The 16,118-nt window shown below is 39.2% G+C and overlaps 1 protein-coding gene across 2 annotated transcripts in view; it reads left to right on the top strand.

The window, feature by feature from the left end:
• igf2r (insulin-like growth factor 2 receptor) overlaps positions 1-12,395 on the top strand; it is a 45,972-nt gene extending 33,577 nt beyond the window's left edge. Inside the window, exons 28-50 of one of the 2 annotated variants that reach the window (XM_082506680.1) lie at positions 46-176; positions 586-689; positions 1,138-1,271; positions 1,390-1,586; positions 1,817-1,943; positions 2,191-2,322; positions 3,304-3,463; positions 3,895-4,003; positions 4,838-4,919; positions 5,060-5,187; positions 5,333-5,482; positions 5,571-5,729; positions 5,856-6,060; positions 7,238-7,472; positions 7,726-7,862; positions 8,120-8,237; positions 8,788-8,934; positions 9,074-9,258; positions 9,447-9,633; positions 9,744-9,890; positions 10,000-10,069; positions 11,233-11,448; positions 11,615-12,395. In XM_082506680.1, coding sequence (XP_082362806.1) covers positions 46-176; positions 586-689; positions 1,138-1,271; positions 1,390-1,586; positions 1,817-1,943; positions 2,191-2,322; positions 3,304-3,463; positions 3,895-4,003; positions 4,838-4,919; positions 5,060-5,187; positions 5,333-5,482; positions 5,571-5,729; positions 5,856-6,060; positions 7,238-7,472; positions 7,726-7,862; positions 8,120-8,237; positions 8,788-8,934; positions 9,074-9,258; positions 9,447-9,633; positions 9,744-9,890; positions 10,000-10,069; positions 11,233-11,448; positions 11,615-11,773 — 3,419 coding nt within the window. In that variant the 3' untranslated portion in view covers positions 11,774-12,395. Of the gene's footprint in view, positions 1-45; positions 177-585; positions 690-1,137; positions 1,272-1,389; positions 1,587-1,816; positions 1,944-2,190; positions 2,323-3,303; positions 3,464-3,894; positions 4,004-4,837; positions 4,920-5,059; positions 5,188-5,332; positions 5,483-5,570; positions 5,730-5,855; positions 6,061-7,237; positions 7,473-7,725; positions 7,863-8,119; positions 8,238-8,787; positions 8,935-9,073; positions 9,259-9,446; positions 9,634-9,743; positions 9,891-9,999; positions 10,070-11,232; positions 11,515-11,614 lie in introns of both variants that reach the window. The other variant, XM_082506679.1, reaches the window with a different exon arrangement.
• Positions 12,396-16,118: the final 3,723 nt, after the last annotated feature.

Genomic DNA, 16,118 nt, shown 5'->3' with positions numbered 1-16,118 from the left:
TTTTACAGTACTCGTGTTTTTAAATTTTCGCTCGTGTGAACACAGGAATGGCAAACCAGGTGCTAACTTATGTTGGAGACCAGATCATCCTGAACTACACCAGTGGAGAGATCTGCCATAAAGTTTATGAGAGGTCTACCAATATCTACTTCTCCTGCAACCCTGACAGGAATCCTGTAAGTTTAACACACACAGAAATTCTGCTCCTCCTATGTAGCTTTGAAGGGGTTGTTAACAGAGAGCAACAGATCAGATATCTGTAAGACTGACTGGTGACTGAGTGACAGTTTTGCACTTGGAGATTTGTGGTTGAAAGAATCATCCTGTGGTTTGTCTCCACATAAATGACCACTGTGTTTCAGGGCCTGCCTTCTGCACACATTACTGTTAGTTGCAGAATTGATCTCTGAATAGATAAAAAATATAAACAAGATGTATACGAAATAAAAAAAAAAATTAACATCTCTCTGATTCCTTTTTTTTTTTTTTTTTTTAACACATAATGTTGGGCCGTTATTTTTCACGACACACAGAGGTCTTCTAAGCTCTTAAGCAATTGTGTCTAATGCTACTTCACTTTTTCAGGGAGAACCGGAGTATATTAGGGAGACTCCAGACTGCACCTATTTGTTCAACTGGCCCACTGCACTGGCCTGTGTCCCAGTCAAGACCACCAGCTGCTCTTACAAGTAAGTCGTCCTCGTGTCATTATTGCCTTCCAATTTTATGTTCTAAAAGATAAGGCTGTGTGTGAGAGTGTGTGTGTGAGAGTGTATGTGTTTGTGTTTGGGGGTGTGTGTTTGTGACCTCCTGCTCACCAAAAGGATCATAAAAGCAGGAAGATTACTAAGCAACAAACAGAACCCTCACATAGATGCCTACAATAAAACACTTCAGCCTCCCCCAGCAACAAACTGGCTGGAGAGGTGACAAAGGAACATCTTTGATCCTACAGTTTGAACTAAGACTTACAAATTTAAGTAACACAATGACAACATTTAACAATTTGACTCCAACACACGGACTTCTTTTTTTCTTATAGTGTATGTAGTTTGTGTAACTTAGTAGAATTTAATTATCATTTACAGAAAGGACCACAGTCCAGAATTTTCTCCTTTTTTCCTTTTCTCTTGTCAGTGATGATCAGGGTCGCTCGTACGACCTCTCACCTCTGGCTATGGACTCTGGGAACTGGGAGGCGGAACTTCCCACTGGGGACACGAATAAACAGTATTACATTAACGTCTGTAGGTCGCTGGTGAAGCAGAAAGGTTGGTGTAAAGGATACAGTAATGTCATTACATCTACCTCTGGTTTAGAGTTTAAATATAATTCTGGCCCAAATTTCTATGTCTTGAAATCCACTGAAAATCCTTCTCCTTGCTACAGACCCATGGAAGTGTCCCTCCACTGCAGCGTCATGCCTGAAGGTTGGAGATGAATATTGGAGTCTGGGTCAGGTCCATTCTGGTCCTACGTGGGACGGAAATGTCCTAATGCTGCAGTACACCAGCGGCCAGGCTTGTTCAAATGGAAGCCGCAACAGGATCAGTATCATCCGCTTCCAGTGTGACAAAAACAAAGTGGTAAGAACTGTACTCAAAAGATGGTCAGCTAAAATGTTTGATGGCAGTCAGGCTGTAAAACATGCAGTAAACAGTTTGTTGAGCATCAAATGGCTTTCTAAACCACACGTGAGGTGGAATGTAGGATCCATGTAGAAGAGGCTCACTGCTTTTCCCCCGTAGGGTCCAAATTTGAGTTATTTTAAAATATAAAAAAAAATAAAAAACATGTATTTATATGCCCCACATAGAACTCTCGGCCTACTCTGATCTCTGACATTGAAGACTGTGTGTACACCTTCATGTGGAAAACAGCTGCTGCCTGCCCTCTAAATAGTGTCCAGCATGACAACTGCAGAGTCACCAACCCTGCTACAGGTCAGAAACACACACTTTCTCCTCATATCATCTTTGTTTATTTTGATATACCTGCTGGAGTAATAAAAGGAGAATGTTATGGTAATATGCATTTAAATTTAAGTTCTCAAAAAGCATCTGCTTTCCCTTTTTATTCCTCTTTATGTCTGCTGATCTCTGGTATTCTCTTAAGAGTGTGTAAAGATGTGCACAAGTTAAATATCTATTTCTAAATAGCCGCAGTGCTAAACCATGACATCTTCCATAGGTCATTTATTTGACCTGAACCCCTTGAAGAAGGATGAGGGTTACACTGTGCACCATCATAAGGACCAGAAGATGGTGTTCCGCATGAACATCTGTGGATCTGTGGCCAACACTGGTTGCAGCCCTGACACTGGTACGTCACTGCAATCGGCGAGTTGTTAATTTAGCCGCACCACATTTCTGGATTATATTAGCCAATTTCTCATTACAAAAAATGAAAGATCTACCAAGTTGAGAAGTATACTTGGATTATTTTAATTCTATGAATTGTGAAAAATCAGCAGTGGTGGTAGCTTTTATTTGGTATGCTGCTTCACATATTTCTCTGGTCTAGGGCCTCTCTCAGTTGAATATTATACAATTTGGCGCAGCAGATAAATTTGACTCTGTTGTGCAATCATGTCGATGGAAGTCTAGCAGATCATTTCTCTTCAGTCACTGAGACGATCAGAGGTCTCTGTTATGTCATCATTGAATCAGACTGTATACAGGAGTCACTTTCAGGCAATCGGTTCTGCTTTTAACCAGTCAGTTGCTTTATAAAGAAAACAAAGTGCCTCTGTAGTTAGGAGAGATTGCTTCCTTCAACTTTAATCTGGTTACTGTTTAGTCTTGATAGATATTCAGAAACTTTATGAAACGCCAAGAACGTCATAACTGTTTGTCTGCAACACAAGCAACGACTGAAACCCAGACACTTGAATTTCCAGGTTCTCTCAAATTATTGACCGCTCGCTTACCAGAGAGTTAAAAAATGGTCTGGATTTGTAACTTATGATGGCTATGCTAAGAATGTTTAATCAGCATCAGATACACAGTGGGAGAGAATAATATGTGGCAATACAAGTGCAGTAAGGTCATGGTTCGAATGCTCAACAATGGGATATATTTGCAGTCCTGAAAAAAATACTATTAATTAAAAAGTAATAATAAAAATGAATCCCAGAGTCTGAGCTGAATTTGATCACTCACTCGCTAAGAAATATAAATATTTCCCAAAAAACTTTGAGCGTTCTGCAGATTTCCAGCTGGTAGAACAGATCTATGGAATATTTATATTTTTGTGTTTTACATTTAAAGCTTTCTGAATGATCTCCATGAATATGTGTTATAGCTGTGTGCATTAAGGAAGGCAGTGATGTGGTCAGTGGTGGTAAGGTGAGCAATAAGCTCTCATACAAGGACCATGTTCTGGAGCTCACCTATGAAGAAGGAAGTCCATGCCCTGCAAACCGTAGCCTCACCCACAGCACCGTCATCAGCTTCATCTGCAGGTACATTTTCCTCCATTTGCATCTTAATTTTCATCTATAACTACGTCAAGCATAGAGCATTCTCAGGAATCACATTTTCTCAAACCTGCGTTGTTCAGGAATAGCAAACTGAGATTTAAAGTGCCCCTTAAGAGAAAATTCATACCTGTATACATCGTGATACTGTGTGTCATTTGTTTCCTCCAATTTTCCTAAATATAAAACTAACTTGAATTAATCCTTTATTTCAGAATCTGGTAGTGATGGAAAAGCTAGTGTGAGAGCTTTATTGATGAAGTAGTGCTTCATCTTTTAAATAAGAGTAAACTCACTACAAGTATTTACAGATTTGTTAAACGCCTTTTTAATGCAACCTTGGTGATTTTAATATATTTATTTAGAATAAACGAGTGAATGTTGTTTGTTTGTTTGAATGTTTTGTGTTTGTGCAGGCCAGCTAGCATGAGCGCAGCCCCCTCAGAGCCAGTGCTGATTGGCTCAAACACTGAAACGTGCACGCACTTCTTCGCTTTCCACACACCGTTGGTTTGTGAGCAGCCTGTAAGTATGTTTGTGTGAGAGAAGACTCACCAGTCCATCACAGGTGGAAAAGGAATGTACTTTTGTAATAAGATTTAAAAATAAATAAAGTTAGTGTTTTCCCTTGTAGTAAATTAAGTAGAAAAGTGCTGTATAAAAACTACTCCAGCTCCCATGAGTACTCAAAGCGCTTGTCTCATTCACCCATTCATACAAGCACCTTAAGTGCTTTCTAGCTAACAATTAGCACACCAATGGATGCAACAGAATGAACCTTGGTGTCACTACCTGCACACATGCAGACCCCAACCTTCAGATTAGTAGACGACCTACTCTACGGCCTGAGCTACAGCCTCACAGCTGATGAAAAATCATAAATGATTATAGCGTGTTTGTGTTTGCTGTGATATAACCAGCTGCTTACTGTTCACTGCACAGATGAGGGAGAAAATTGTTTAGACAGAAAGACTGCATACAGTCAATACAGCCTGTTGTTGCAGTGCTTCCTTTATGTTGAAAAGCTGTTTTGACATACTGCAGTTCAGTTGGAAAACAGGGTGTGCTCTTTCCTAATATGGCACATAATTTCCCAGAGAGAAGCAAACTTAAGTTAACAGAGGCAGACAGGTCACCTGAAGTCAGCTTCTTAGTCATCAAAGGAGCGGGGAATGTCCAATGATAAGCAGATGTCCCTGAAGCTTTTGTGTAGTCTCTAAAAGTTTGGTAACATTAGAAAATAAACATGGTTGAACTCCTGGACTCTAAAGTTGTAATTGTTTGATGGCTCATGACTTGCAGTACAGTTTTGTGCTCTAAAAAGGGATTTTTCTTTTCTGCTTTTCCTTTAATAAAAAGGTAACTTGTTCAGTCCAGAACGGCTCTGCTCTCATAGACCTGACTCCTCTGATTCATGTCAGCGGATACTACACAGCAACAGGTCAGTGAGACACAGGTTCACCTCTCACACCTATAGATATAGCAGAGTTGCATCATTTTGAGTTAAAATGACGAGTCCCTGTACAACAATATGCACTGTGTCAGTCCTTAACAGTCTGCATGTTCCTCCTTTGAGAATAGATGATGACATTGACCCGGATAACCCAGACTTCTACGTCAACATCTGCCAGCCTCTAAACCCCATCCCTGGGGTCAACTGCCCACCTGGAGCCGCTGTCTGCATGGATCCAAATGACGGACCACCTGTGGTGAGTTCTTTGACAAATGCTGTCCTTTACACTATTTAAAAAAAAAAAAAAAAAGTTTAATTGCTTTGATCTGCCTTACCAAGGCAGTGACATCACAAGGACTTAATGTTAATAAAATAATAATTTTCATTATTGTCTCTTGAAGGAAATTGGTCGCACCACCCGTGGTCCAGAGCTCAACAAATTAACAAGGGAGGTATCCATCACCTACAACAGCTCAACAAAGTGTGCTTTGGACCCTCTACAGAACTACACTTCAACCATTGTCTTTACCTGCCGGAGAGGCCTCGAGCTGGTCAGCAGAGCTATATAATAAGAGTATTTACTTTTTGCCTGTTCTCTTTATCCTGGTTATTTTTTAACTACTTTCTATCTCTGAACAGGGCTCTCCGCAAATGCTGAGGCTGCAGGGCTGCGTCTATTTCTTTGAGTGGGCAACCCCGATAGTCTGTTCAGATGCCACTAACATCAGCGGCTGCCAGCTTACTGACTCTCAGCTCCAGTTTACATTTGACCTGTCAAACCTCTCCAAGGAAGTCCAGGTGAGCTGATGATATACTGAACACTTTCTAACCAAAGGAAGTCTATTTGATTCAAAAGTTTCACTGTAACAGAAATATTCTTTGTTTAGAAGCATAGGAAGGTCAGAGCTCTGTGTGTATGTCTAGGTAAACGGGAACTCGGGTACGTATCACATCAAAGTCTGCGGCTCAGTGGAAGTACCGGCCTGTGAGCAGAGTGCAGTGTGCCACGTTTCTGGTTCAGACAAGTTGGGGTTATCATTTGGCATCAGTAAAGCCATGACAATGGACTTCAAACACGAAGAGCAGGCTGTGCTGATGCAGTATGGTGGAGGATATCCCTGCGCACTAGGTAAAGTCTTCTGTAATTAGTAAAACTCTTATAGCTAGCTCAAAAACAAGGTATGATGTTAATGGGAAAAATGCTTCAAAAGAAAAAACTGAAAGAAAATGACGTTTTATTGTTCACAGCCTCAAAATATACACAATATGTCATACAAATTCGCAATAATGATATTAGTATTTATTTAAGAAAAATGACTGAACAGCATTTTTATTGGTCACCGCAGCTTGCAAATAGCAGCATTTATCAGAAGAAACAAATTAAGGAAGTTTTCCCTGCATGTTCTCCCTGCGTTTGCATGTGTTCTCTGTGGGTAGTCCAGCTTCCTTCCTTCAGTTGCTGAGTATTTTGAGGAGTTGATGTGAGAGGTTTGTTTCTTTTAGACATAAGCTGGGACATGGCAGCACGAAAGCTGGGTAATAAGAAAATAAGCACACAAAAAAATATGATGGCTACTATAAAATATGAACTTTAACGTTGGTATTTTTTTTATTTTAACTTCTAACTGCAGTTGTCACTATCAGTGGTCCAAAGCACAGATAAAAGTTTTACAGAATAGCTAATCTTGTGTTGTGTCAGCAGTGCAACACACATGAAGGAAAGTAATGATAAATTTTGTATAGGTGCAATATTTCTGATTAGAGCAATGCTTAGATGCACTTGTGAAAAGATTAAACTCTTTCTTTCTTCATGCATGGCGAAAACATTTTTATGTGTTTTAGCAGTCAGATTTAGTTTGTTTACTTTTAGAGAAATGACTTATAATCAATTGTGGCTTCATGTTGACGTGGGAAAAAATACAAAACTAAGAACTGTATATAAAAGATGGATGTCGCCTCTTTGATGATACCTGTTTAAACTCGAAATTATTGGAGGTGAGGCCAGAGGAGAGCTGCCCTTAACAACACACCTGAACCAGTTTATTATAAAGGGTAAAACTAAAGTCCCAGTCCTTACACCTGTTATGAATGAGGAAAACAAAACAATTTTTTTTATCAAGCTGTAAATGCTCATTTTTGGGCAACTTAGGATGGGGGTGGGCTTCTCGTTGTCTTCTTCTTCTGTCTAAATAAAGGCATTAACTCCTTCCTGATAGTTTAACATACTTATCCTAATGCTGTGTTGTCTTCACTTCCAAAACTGAAAATCTTTTGTTTTTCTTTTTATTTCCCTCTCTCTCTCCCAGCCTCGGCTAAGCATCAGTCCTCCATATTGTTTACATGCGACCATTCTGTAGGAAGTGGTTCTCCAGAGCTGCTCTCAGAGACAGCAGGTTGTACAGTCACTTTCCAGTGGCGCACCAATGCAGTTTGTACCCCAAGGAAGATGGAGTGTAAGCTCGTCAGCCAGCATAAGACCTTTGACCTCCGAGCACTTTCCTCCCTCACTGAGCCGTGGAAGTTCAGCTACAAAGGAGATTCGTAAGTGTGGTTTTGATTCCTTAATCGAAGGCAGTAAATCCACAGTTCGATTCTGGAGCTCGGCAGTCATTCTGCACACACTTTTGATGCTTTTCCAACTTTTCACTATTTATTAGATCTATTTATATTTAGCAATGCATATGCCTCATATAAGATGCATTAGCCCTTTCTTAAAAATAATTTCTAAACTCATGCTGTGGTCTTATGATTCCTCACTCTTTAAAATTTGGCATCTTTGTTTCTGTGGCTTCAGGTATTTCATCAACCTGTGTCAGGGTATCCATGGTGGGCTGCCAGGCTGTCCTGAAGATGCAGCCGTATGCCGCCGCACAGCAGCAGGAAAAACCGAAGTCCTGGGCCGAGTTTACACGCAGAAAATGGAGTCCAGTGGTGTGCAAACCATTGCAAATACTTTACATTTATTTGGTGTCAGTTTGTGTAAAGGATATTTTATATAAATGTTTTTTACTACCATTATTATAAAAAATAAACTGAAAACAGTGTAGACTAAGAGTTAAATGTGTAAGCAAGGATCACTGATTAGACATTTGTTTGCCTTTAGGTCTTGTTTTCTTCTCTCACAGGAGTGTTTTTGATGTTAGAGAACTTTATCCCGACAGTCTCAAGAGATTTCCCTTCCTCTACAGGTGGGAAGATTTTTGTGAACTATTCAGCAGGAGATGAATTATGCCCTAAACGCCAGAAAGCCAAGACCATAATCCAGCTGAGCTGCGGCTCCACAGTGGGACACCCCAAAGTTATCAGGTAACAAAACCTCTTTTAGAGATTTTTTTAATGTTTCCCTTCAGTAGAAATTTGATTAATTCATTTAATACAACATTGGTATTAAATTACTGTATCAAATTAACAGAATGTTTAAACTTTGAATCATTTATTATCCTGTTTATTTGTTTTAAGATTATAGCAAATTTTTTTAGCTATTTTTTCTTTTTTTTCTTGCTTTATTTCATAAACTTTAGTTTTAGTTAATTGAGTAACATAACATTTCTCAGCAGACTAAATGTTGTTCAGTTGCATCACATTGTCTGAAATTAATGCAACAAATGTTTCCTGTTAAATTGTCACGTTGTTTTTCCTGATCTGTATCTCTGTGTATATTCACATAAAAGTTGTGTTTACATTGCCTATTTTAAAACAATTTTAACTTGTGTTTCATTTGTCTTTTTTCCCACAAGTCTCAGTGCCCTTGTTTTGTTTTTGTTATTTTGTTATTTGAACTGGTCCTCTGCATCTTAAAGTAGACCTGTTATGCTTTATTCTTATTTGAATATCCTATATTCTCTTGTCTGTGCAGGGTTGATGAGGGTTCATGTGAGTTCTTGATAGGCTGGGAGACTCTGGAAGCTTGTGCAGTGAAACCAACGGAGGTACAGATGGTAAATGGAACCATAAAGGTTCCTAAAACTGGAGTCAGCTTCAGTCTGGGAGCACTCTACTTCAGGTAACAGAGTTCACCTGTGTCATCCACTCATTACACTTCACCTCATATAAATTTCAGTTTCAATCAGCAAGCAAAAAAACGCACTTCTAAAATTCTTTCTGTCATAAAAGTTTCATTTGGGTTTTTTTCTGCCTTTTAGCCACCATCAGGCGTCTGGAGACATTCGTAACAACGGCGACCGCTACATCTACCACATCCAGTTGTCTGGTATCACCAATAAATCCCTGCCTAAATGTCTTGGTGCCAACATCTGCCAGGTGAAACCGAATGACACCTACGGCCGCAAGATTGGCTCATCCAACAAAGCCAAGTACTACATAAAAGGTAAACAGAAGAGGATTTTGATCTATCATTCAAAACCCTTTGCAAAGCATGTGATTGACAATGACATCAGTGCAAAAAAAAAACAAAAAACCCACACCTGCATAAGAAACAAAGTGCCATTTCATTTTAGCGTGAGTCCTTCCATTTGGAGGTCACAGCATCTTAACATGTTTTTGTTTTTCCATCAGGAGGAAATGTGGATGTGATAGTGCCTTCTGAGTCAGAGTGTGGCCGCGTGAAGAACAAAACGGTTTCATCCACAATAAGGTTTCACTGTAACCCGTCAGCAGGTGTCGGCATCCCGGAGTTTATGCTGGAGACGGACAATTGCCAGTATCTGTTTGTGTGGCACACAAACGCTGTGTGCGATCTGATGTGAGTCCTTTTTTTTTTTTTTTTTTTTTTTTTTACAATCTGACTTTAATCCCAAGAGCACAAAACACTAGATAAATATGTTGAAGTCTCCTCTCTGGATTGAATTTCAGGACTGTTGACAGGCAGATAAATGATGACGGTGAAGACACTCCGTCTCTGTCTAGGCGGAGCCAAGCAATGGGGGTGGTGCTGAGCCTCCTGTTGGTGGTTCTAATTGTGTGTCTGATGGGGCTTCTGCTGCACAAGAGAGAGAGGAGGTGAGACCATGAGTATCCATTTTTGGTACATATAAATATATATATATATTTTTAAAAATATATATTTTGTATGAAAGCCTCTTTCATAATCTCACCTGTCTGTGTCCAGGGAACTGGTGAGGCAGAAGATCGCTGGTTGTTGTAGGAGAGGAAACCAAGTCTCCTATAAATATTCCAAGGTTGGTTGAGCTAATGAATGAACGAGTTTCAAAGTTACTTTGTATTTTCCCCGGTCTAAAGATCAGAAAGCATAACGCAAGGAAGAGTCACGAGTGGGTTACTGGCACTGACAGGGAATAAAGCTGCTGCTCAGGGTGAAGCCAAGGCCAAAATAACAAATGGCACAATAAAACAAAACAAACAAAATAATTCAAAACTCCGACTCCAACATGATCCCTCATGTTATTTAAAGGGTTTCTGTAACTTGTAACTAGAGAAGGAACATGTTATGCTGCAGCCACTCCTAGGCTAATAATGGCTGGAGAAAGCAGCACAACCCAAATGAGTTCAACTTGGAGCAATTAACTGTCAGTCTTGTTGCCTTTGAAATGGTTGCTTCAAAGATGGGGACCAGTTGTGCTACCACTCGCAGTTAGTTTCTGCATTCAAAGCAACGTTGGTGCATCAAGGCTATCTGCTTGTGATTGAATGGGGGAAAGCTAGCAAATGCCTGGACTCTGACAATGATAAACGGTGATAAATCAGCGAAAATCACAAATCTGTTGCTGTCTACATACTCAGAAATTCACATCAACTCCTTAAAGAGTCAGAGTCCAGCCAGAAGAAAAATTAACAAATGCCTGCACAAATGAAGCAGCTGCAGGACATGGATTTAAATACAAATTGCCAAATGACAAAGCAGCTTTATTTTTGTGGCAACTTTGGTTTTATATAGAAATCTAACCAGAGTACAACCAGTTGGTAACCAGCGGAGTCGAGTCTGCGTTTACAACTAAATTTGTGCGAGAATACACTATTCCAGTTTCAGCAAAGACATCTGAGTATTCACTGGTGCAGCCACGCCCACTTTGAAATGGCTGTATGAAGCTGTGGTAGCCGTGTCATATTCTAGCTGTACCTGAACTTGGACTTAAGTTTTTCTTAAGGTAATAATATAAAGTGATAAAGTAATCATATTAATAAATAAAAAAAGGACAACTTAAGGATTACATGTTACATCACTAATGATTAAACACTAAGGTTATTTTTATAGCTTAGCGAATATTCAAAACGCCATAGCATGCTACAAATCAGATACTCTAGTGAAGCTTTTTTTAAACAACCATGTAGATGAGTAAAAACTTAATATGCATCTTATTGTTTGTGCCTTTTAAATACTCAGGTCAGCACAGATGAAGAAGGAGGAGAGGAGGAGATGGAATGGCTGATGGAGGAGATCGATGCTCCTCCCACATCTTCATCGTCTTTGCACCGTGGCAAGAATAACCAAAGCAACGGTCACATCACGACCAAGCCTGTGAATACAGAGGGTCTGCGGTCGTTCTCGCTGGACGATCAGGATGACGACAGCGAGGACGAGGTGCTGAGTGTCCCCGGGGTACGTGTGATAAAATCGTCAGGACTCGCTAAGCACTCTACGGCTCATCGCAGCGCCTTCTTGCAAGTCAGTTCTTTGTCTTTTTCTCTGGTATCCTCTCAGTCGTTCATGGTAGCAATGATTGCACCCATTGCTCTCAAAAGCTCACAGAAGTCTTTCATTTCAGGAGGAGAGCGACGAGGACCTGGTGGGCCTCCTGGACGAGTCAGATAGGAAAAGGAAGAGCAGCAAACCTCGCTCTTCTGGCCTTAACCACGGTAACAACACGGCAGCGAACAAGAAACGGGAAGAAGACGACAGTGACGAGGACCTCCTCAGGGTGTGATGTCACTCTGTCCTTCCTGGTTCTCTCCATCCAATCCGAACTCTTCTCTCTCAGTGAATGTCTCCATAATAGCAACAGTGAAATGCCAACAACACACCGAAGACAGAAACCTTTCCTTTCTTTAGGGATATATTTTTATTGGGCTGCACCTTCATTCGGCTTACACCGACTCAGTCCAGTTCACCGTCCACATATAATTTTTATTTGACAGCTCATTTAAAGTGTTCTTAAGGTTCTTTTGAACTCCACCATATTGTCTTTCATAATCCCGATACTTCAGCCTTGCCACATTTGTCTGATGAAGAACGAACAGGCCAGCTCTTAAAATCGACTCTGGGAGCACACAAAGCTTCTTTCTAATGTGATTTCCAGCTTGATGTGTCAACTAGACATGTCACCATAACCATATGCACCAAACAGTAAACAATGATACCACAACACTATCATTACAAGAAGGGAAAATCTGATATCATCACTGAAATGAGGCATGATAAGATGTGAATGAAAATTAAGTTATATATGTATCTTCTATTTTCTTCTGGTGTTTTGAACTGAAGCTGTTTTCCTACCTTGATTAATGGTACTAACACTGGCTGTGTGTCTGCTTGTGGACTTTTTTTTTTCCTGTTTGGAGTTGTTTCTTTGCTCTCCATTGGCCCGCAGGTACTTTATGAAAAAACTGTCATGATATTTATTCCCATAGCTTAGGCAGTGAAGGTGCCAGCTTCTTTCTAAAAAGGGAATGAAGACACCAGTTTGTTTTCGTGCTGTTTACAGTTGCTTTTATAGCAGACCTGTTTTCCCCTTCTTTGCCCTCGAAAAGAAAGCACGATGCCTTCATACTGATGAATTTACTTTGCATTTTCATCTATGAATCATGTCCAGCAACGGATTGAATTTCTTTGATTGTCTTGATTTGATCAGAGACGTTGTAAATAGATGATAATGTTCTATAATATGGACGTTTCGTTTAGTCTTCACCGGTGAATTGTTCACACGTTTGTTTTGGTGATTATTTAACGGCTCGTCCGAGCTGATTACGTTTGTTTCTCTGTTCTGTGTGAAAATGGAGATGGCCTTAAGTATGAATGGATGGTTGAAGAAAGTTGAAAGTGAAACTGGAGGCGTTCCTTTGGATTGATTTGGTCCCCTCCCGTCCTGTTAAAGCCATATTTCTACTGCCACCCTTGGCACTAATGTAGGGAAATCGATTTTTTTTTTTTTCCCTTTTCATGCTCGTGTGCTCTTGTACTTTACAGGCTCGGTTGTTGTACTCAGATCTGATTGCTGCGTGAAAAGTGAAGCCAACTTTTCGTAGTGCTGAAATCCGCCCTGTTCAGCCAAATGCATGATGCAAAAGATGGTAGTGAAACTAAAATGCAGGCTGTTTTGCTTTTTCACAGAGGATGTCAGTAATAATGGAAACCTACTTTATGCCATATTTCCACATGAGAGTAATTAAATCTGTAAGCTTGCACAGTGTAAACACAGCGTGATTGAGATTGATTTTTCTACAACAGTTAGAGCTCAGACCGGGTGATTTTACAAAACAAACACACCTCAAATACGGTGATTTTATGGACACATGATCATCACAAAAAACAATTAGGTTGGATTATTCTGTTTTCACTTCACTCTTCTTTCTGATGTGCAGAGCAGCTGAAAACCAATAAAATAGCTCAATTTTTTCCAGTTAATTGGTTTAGAGAAAAGTAGCACACCCTCATAAAGGAAGGTGGACTTTTTGAAAATCGTTTAAAAAACAAACAAACAAACAAACTGAAAGTCTATTTGGTAGGTTTCCACTAATTAATCAGATTTGGTTGGTTGGTCAAATTGACTGAAATGTCAGTTTAAAACTTTGCAAACTCCCTGAAGACATCAAGTCTAAAGATTTAGCCTAATTACTGCTAACAGGGAGGCACATTTAAAGCTAAAACGATTTTTTAATTAAAATAATCTGTACTATTCTTTGGTTTTGACTCCTCTACTATAAACAACTGTTTGCTTTCACTGGCAATAATAAGTTTTGAGTTTCAGCCTTGTAATTGGAACAAAAAATATATCTGAAAACTGTGTTGCTGCTTATATAACCAGGAAGGGGTGAGCTGCAGGCCTTGGTAGCATAAATCTTTATCTCTGTACATCAGTAATAACTTCTCATTTTCTCCAACTGGGGAAAGGAGGTGAACAATCCTGAGCTTAATTAAATCACTTTGCAGTGCATTTGTTGATCCATAGCCAGACATTTACTACCATAAAAAAACGTGCCCTTGATCGTATATTCATCACATTAGTTGCCGTTGCATTGCTGGTGTAGATTAATATTTGTGTTTTCTCAGTATTCAAATGTGAGTTTGTTGCTAAAACCTCAATAACAAAGATTTGCCATTCAGGGTATTTCTAAAGCTTTGTACACATAATTGTTAAGCGCGTTTTTGTACGATGCCACGTGCCCAAAAAATACTGATAAAATAACGAGAAACAGCATTTAATAAAATAATTGTCATTTGCACTGTAAACTTCAGTGTTTCACAGAAAGGGGTTCGAGGAGTGTTGTGATAGCAAAGAGTAGAAACAGATCGCACTCCTCCTTTTACTTTTTCTGTTTCTCTCTGATTACAAACTGAACATTTCCAAAGCAGCTTTTGACATTTTAAAACTCTCTTAATAAACTCTCTTATCATATAATCATATTATTGTGCTACTGATCTGAAATTCTGAACAGTGCAAGTGTATCTACCTTTAACAGCTTAAAGAATGAGAGTACACGGCACATGGTCAGGTTTCCAGAAACATGACAATGACATTGGTAACAGGTGAAATATTTATGATCAGTATTTATCATAAAATATGATTGTAACGAAGACTTTTTATAAACTTTCCTTTTACGTGTTCGTTCATTCAGCGTGTGGTTTTGCTATATGAACTTGAGCTGTTCTTCTTAAAGTTTTTTTACCAGAATCCTGACCCTGTTAGTCTGAGAGGTGAATTGAAAGTGTCTGTGTTTGGCACTTTGTAGTCATCTCTCCCGAGTCTCAACATTGTAGCACTCCTCATTTCAGAGTAGCAGGAGGTAAAGTTTGTGAAGTTATTTGTTCATTGTTGCATTAAATTTGTTTCTGCTTTGCACCAAAGTTCCCGTGGCTCATCTGCATGGTACTGTACTGAACCATCTCTTTCTTGAAGTTATTACTGGACATTCTTGTGCTTTTTTTGTTTGTTTGTTTTTGTCCACAGTCGTGGAAACATTTGGGTATGATGAAACAAATTTAGTATGTGAGACTGACATCAAGCAGCACACAAACCAACTGAAAAAAGAGGGAAAAAAAAGCACAAGAAACTTTCTTCAATGATTTGGTACGATGGGATATCATCATTATGTTTTAGTTGATGTAAGGTTATGTTTGATGTTTTCAGCTCTTTGCCTGTTTTCCTATTTAAAATAAAAAATATGTAAAATAATGCATTATTTGAATAAATAAGAGATCTGCTGTTTATTACTTTTGTGGTGTAATCTCATTTTATGTCTGACAAAATTTCTAAAAGAAAGAAATTATTTAAAAGTCATCTTTGGCAACATTGCAATTAAGTTCTTATTTGGACGAACTTGAGATTTGACCTGAAGACGTCCTGACATCTGGCTTGTGCTCAATAATTTGAAACTTATTTTTGTCATCTCATCTTGTCTGGACTGACTTACCGTATGAAAGAAGAATGAGCCTTGAACGTTGAATGAAATGAACTTGTCTTGAATGAGACTTCCTAACATCTATTCTTGGGTAAAATGAGGTTTTATCCAAGAATAGGTCTTAGGTCTTTAAAATTTGTCTCAAAGAAGCTGAGACTAAAACCTATGCAAATATTAAAATATTTCAGGTACAATGTGGTAGGAGAATTTTGGGTGGGGGGGAGAATCCTTTGCTCTTGTTTTCAATAACTTGATCCTGTCTCGGGCTTCAAGTTGCTTAAAAATGATTTCACACTAGTTAAGACTTGAGTCTTAGTTTGATCTGTCTTCAAAAGGATTTCCAGCAACACACGAGCTTGTCTTGAAGATTAAATCTTGATCCTGTTAAGTCAAGATTCAGGCTTAACTTGACTGACTTAACTTTAAGGCACGTTTAGTGTCAGTCCAAGTTCTTTAGACTTGTCTGAAAAGACTCAAGAAACTCAACTTTCTTTCAGCTGATCTTATCTTTCTCAGTTCTTAATGTCTAACAGATTCCAATGAAGTACCTCTTAAATGTTAACTGATTAAACATCATCACTGTGTCACCGTCCAGGCCAATGTGTCCACGCTGATGAATTTATGTAAATTAATCCCCAAAGCAGACGTTCTGCT

Source organism: Aulonocara stuartgranti (assembly GCF_965226115.1).
Source record: "Aulonocara stuartgranti genome assembly, chromosome: 15".
Taxonomy (NCBI): domain Eukaryota; kingdom Metazoa; phylum Chordata; class Actinopteri; order Cichliformes; family Cichlidae; genus Aulonocara; species Aulonocara stuartgranti.
Note: the sequence above shows the minus strand (reverse complement) of the source record. Positions and strands in the feature narration are given on the sequence as shown.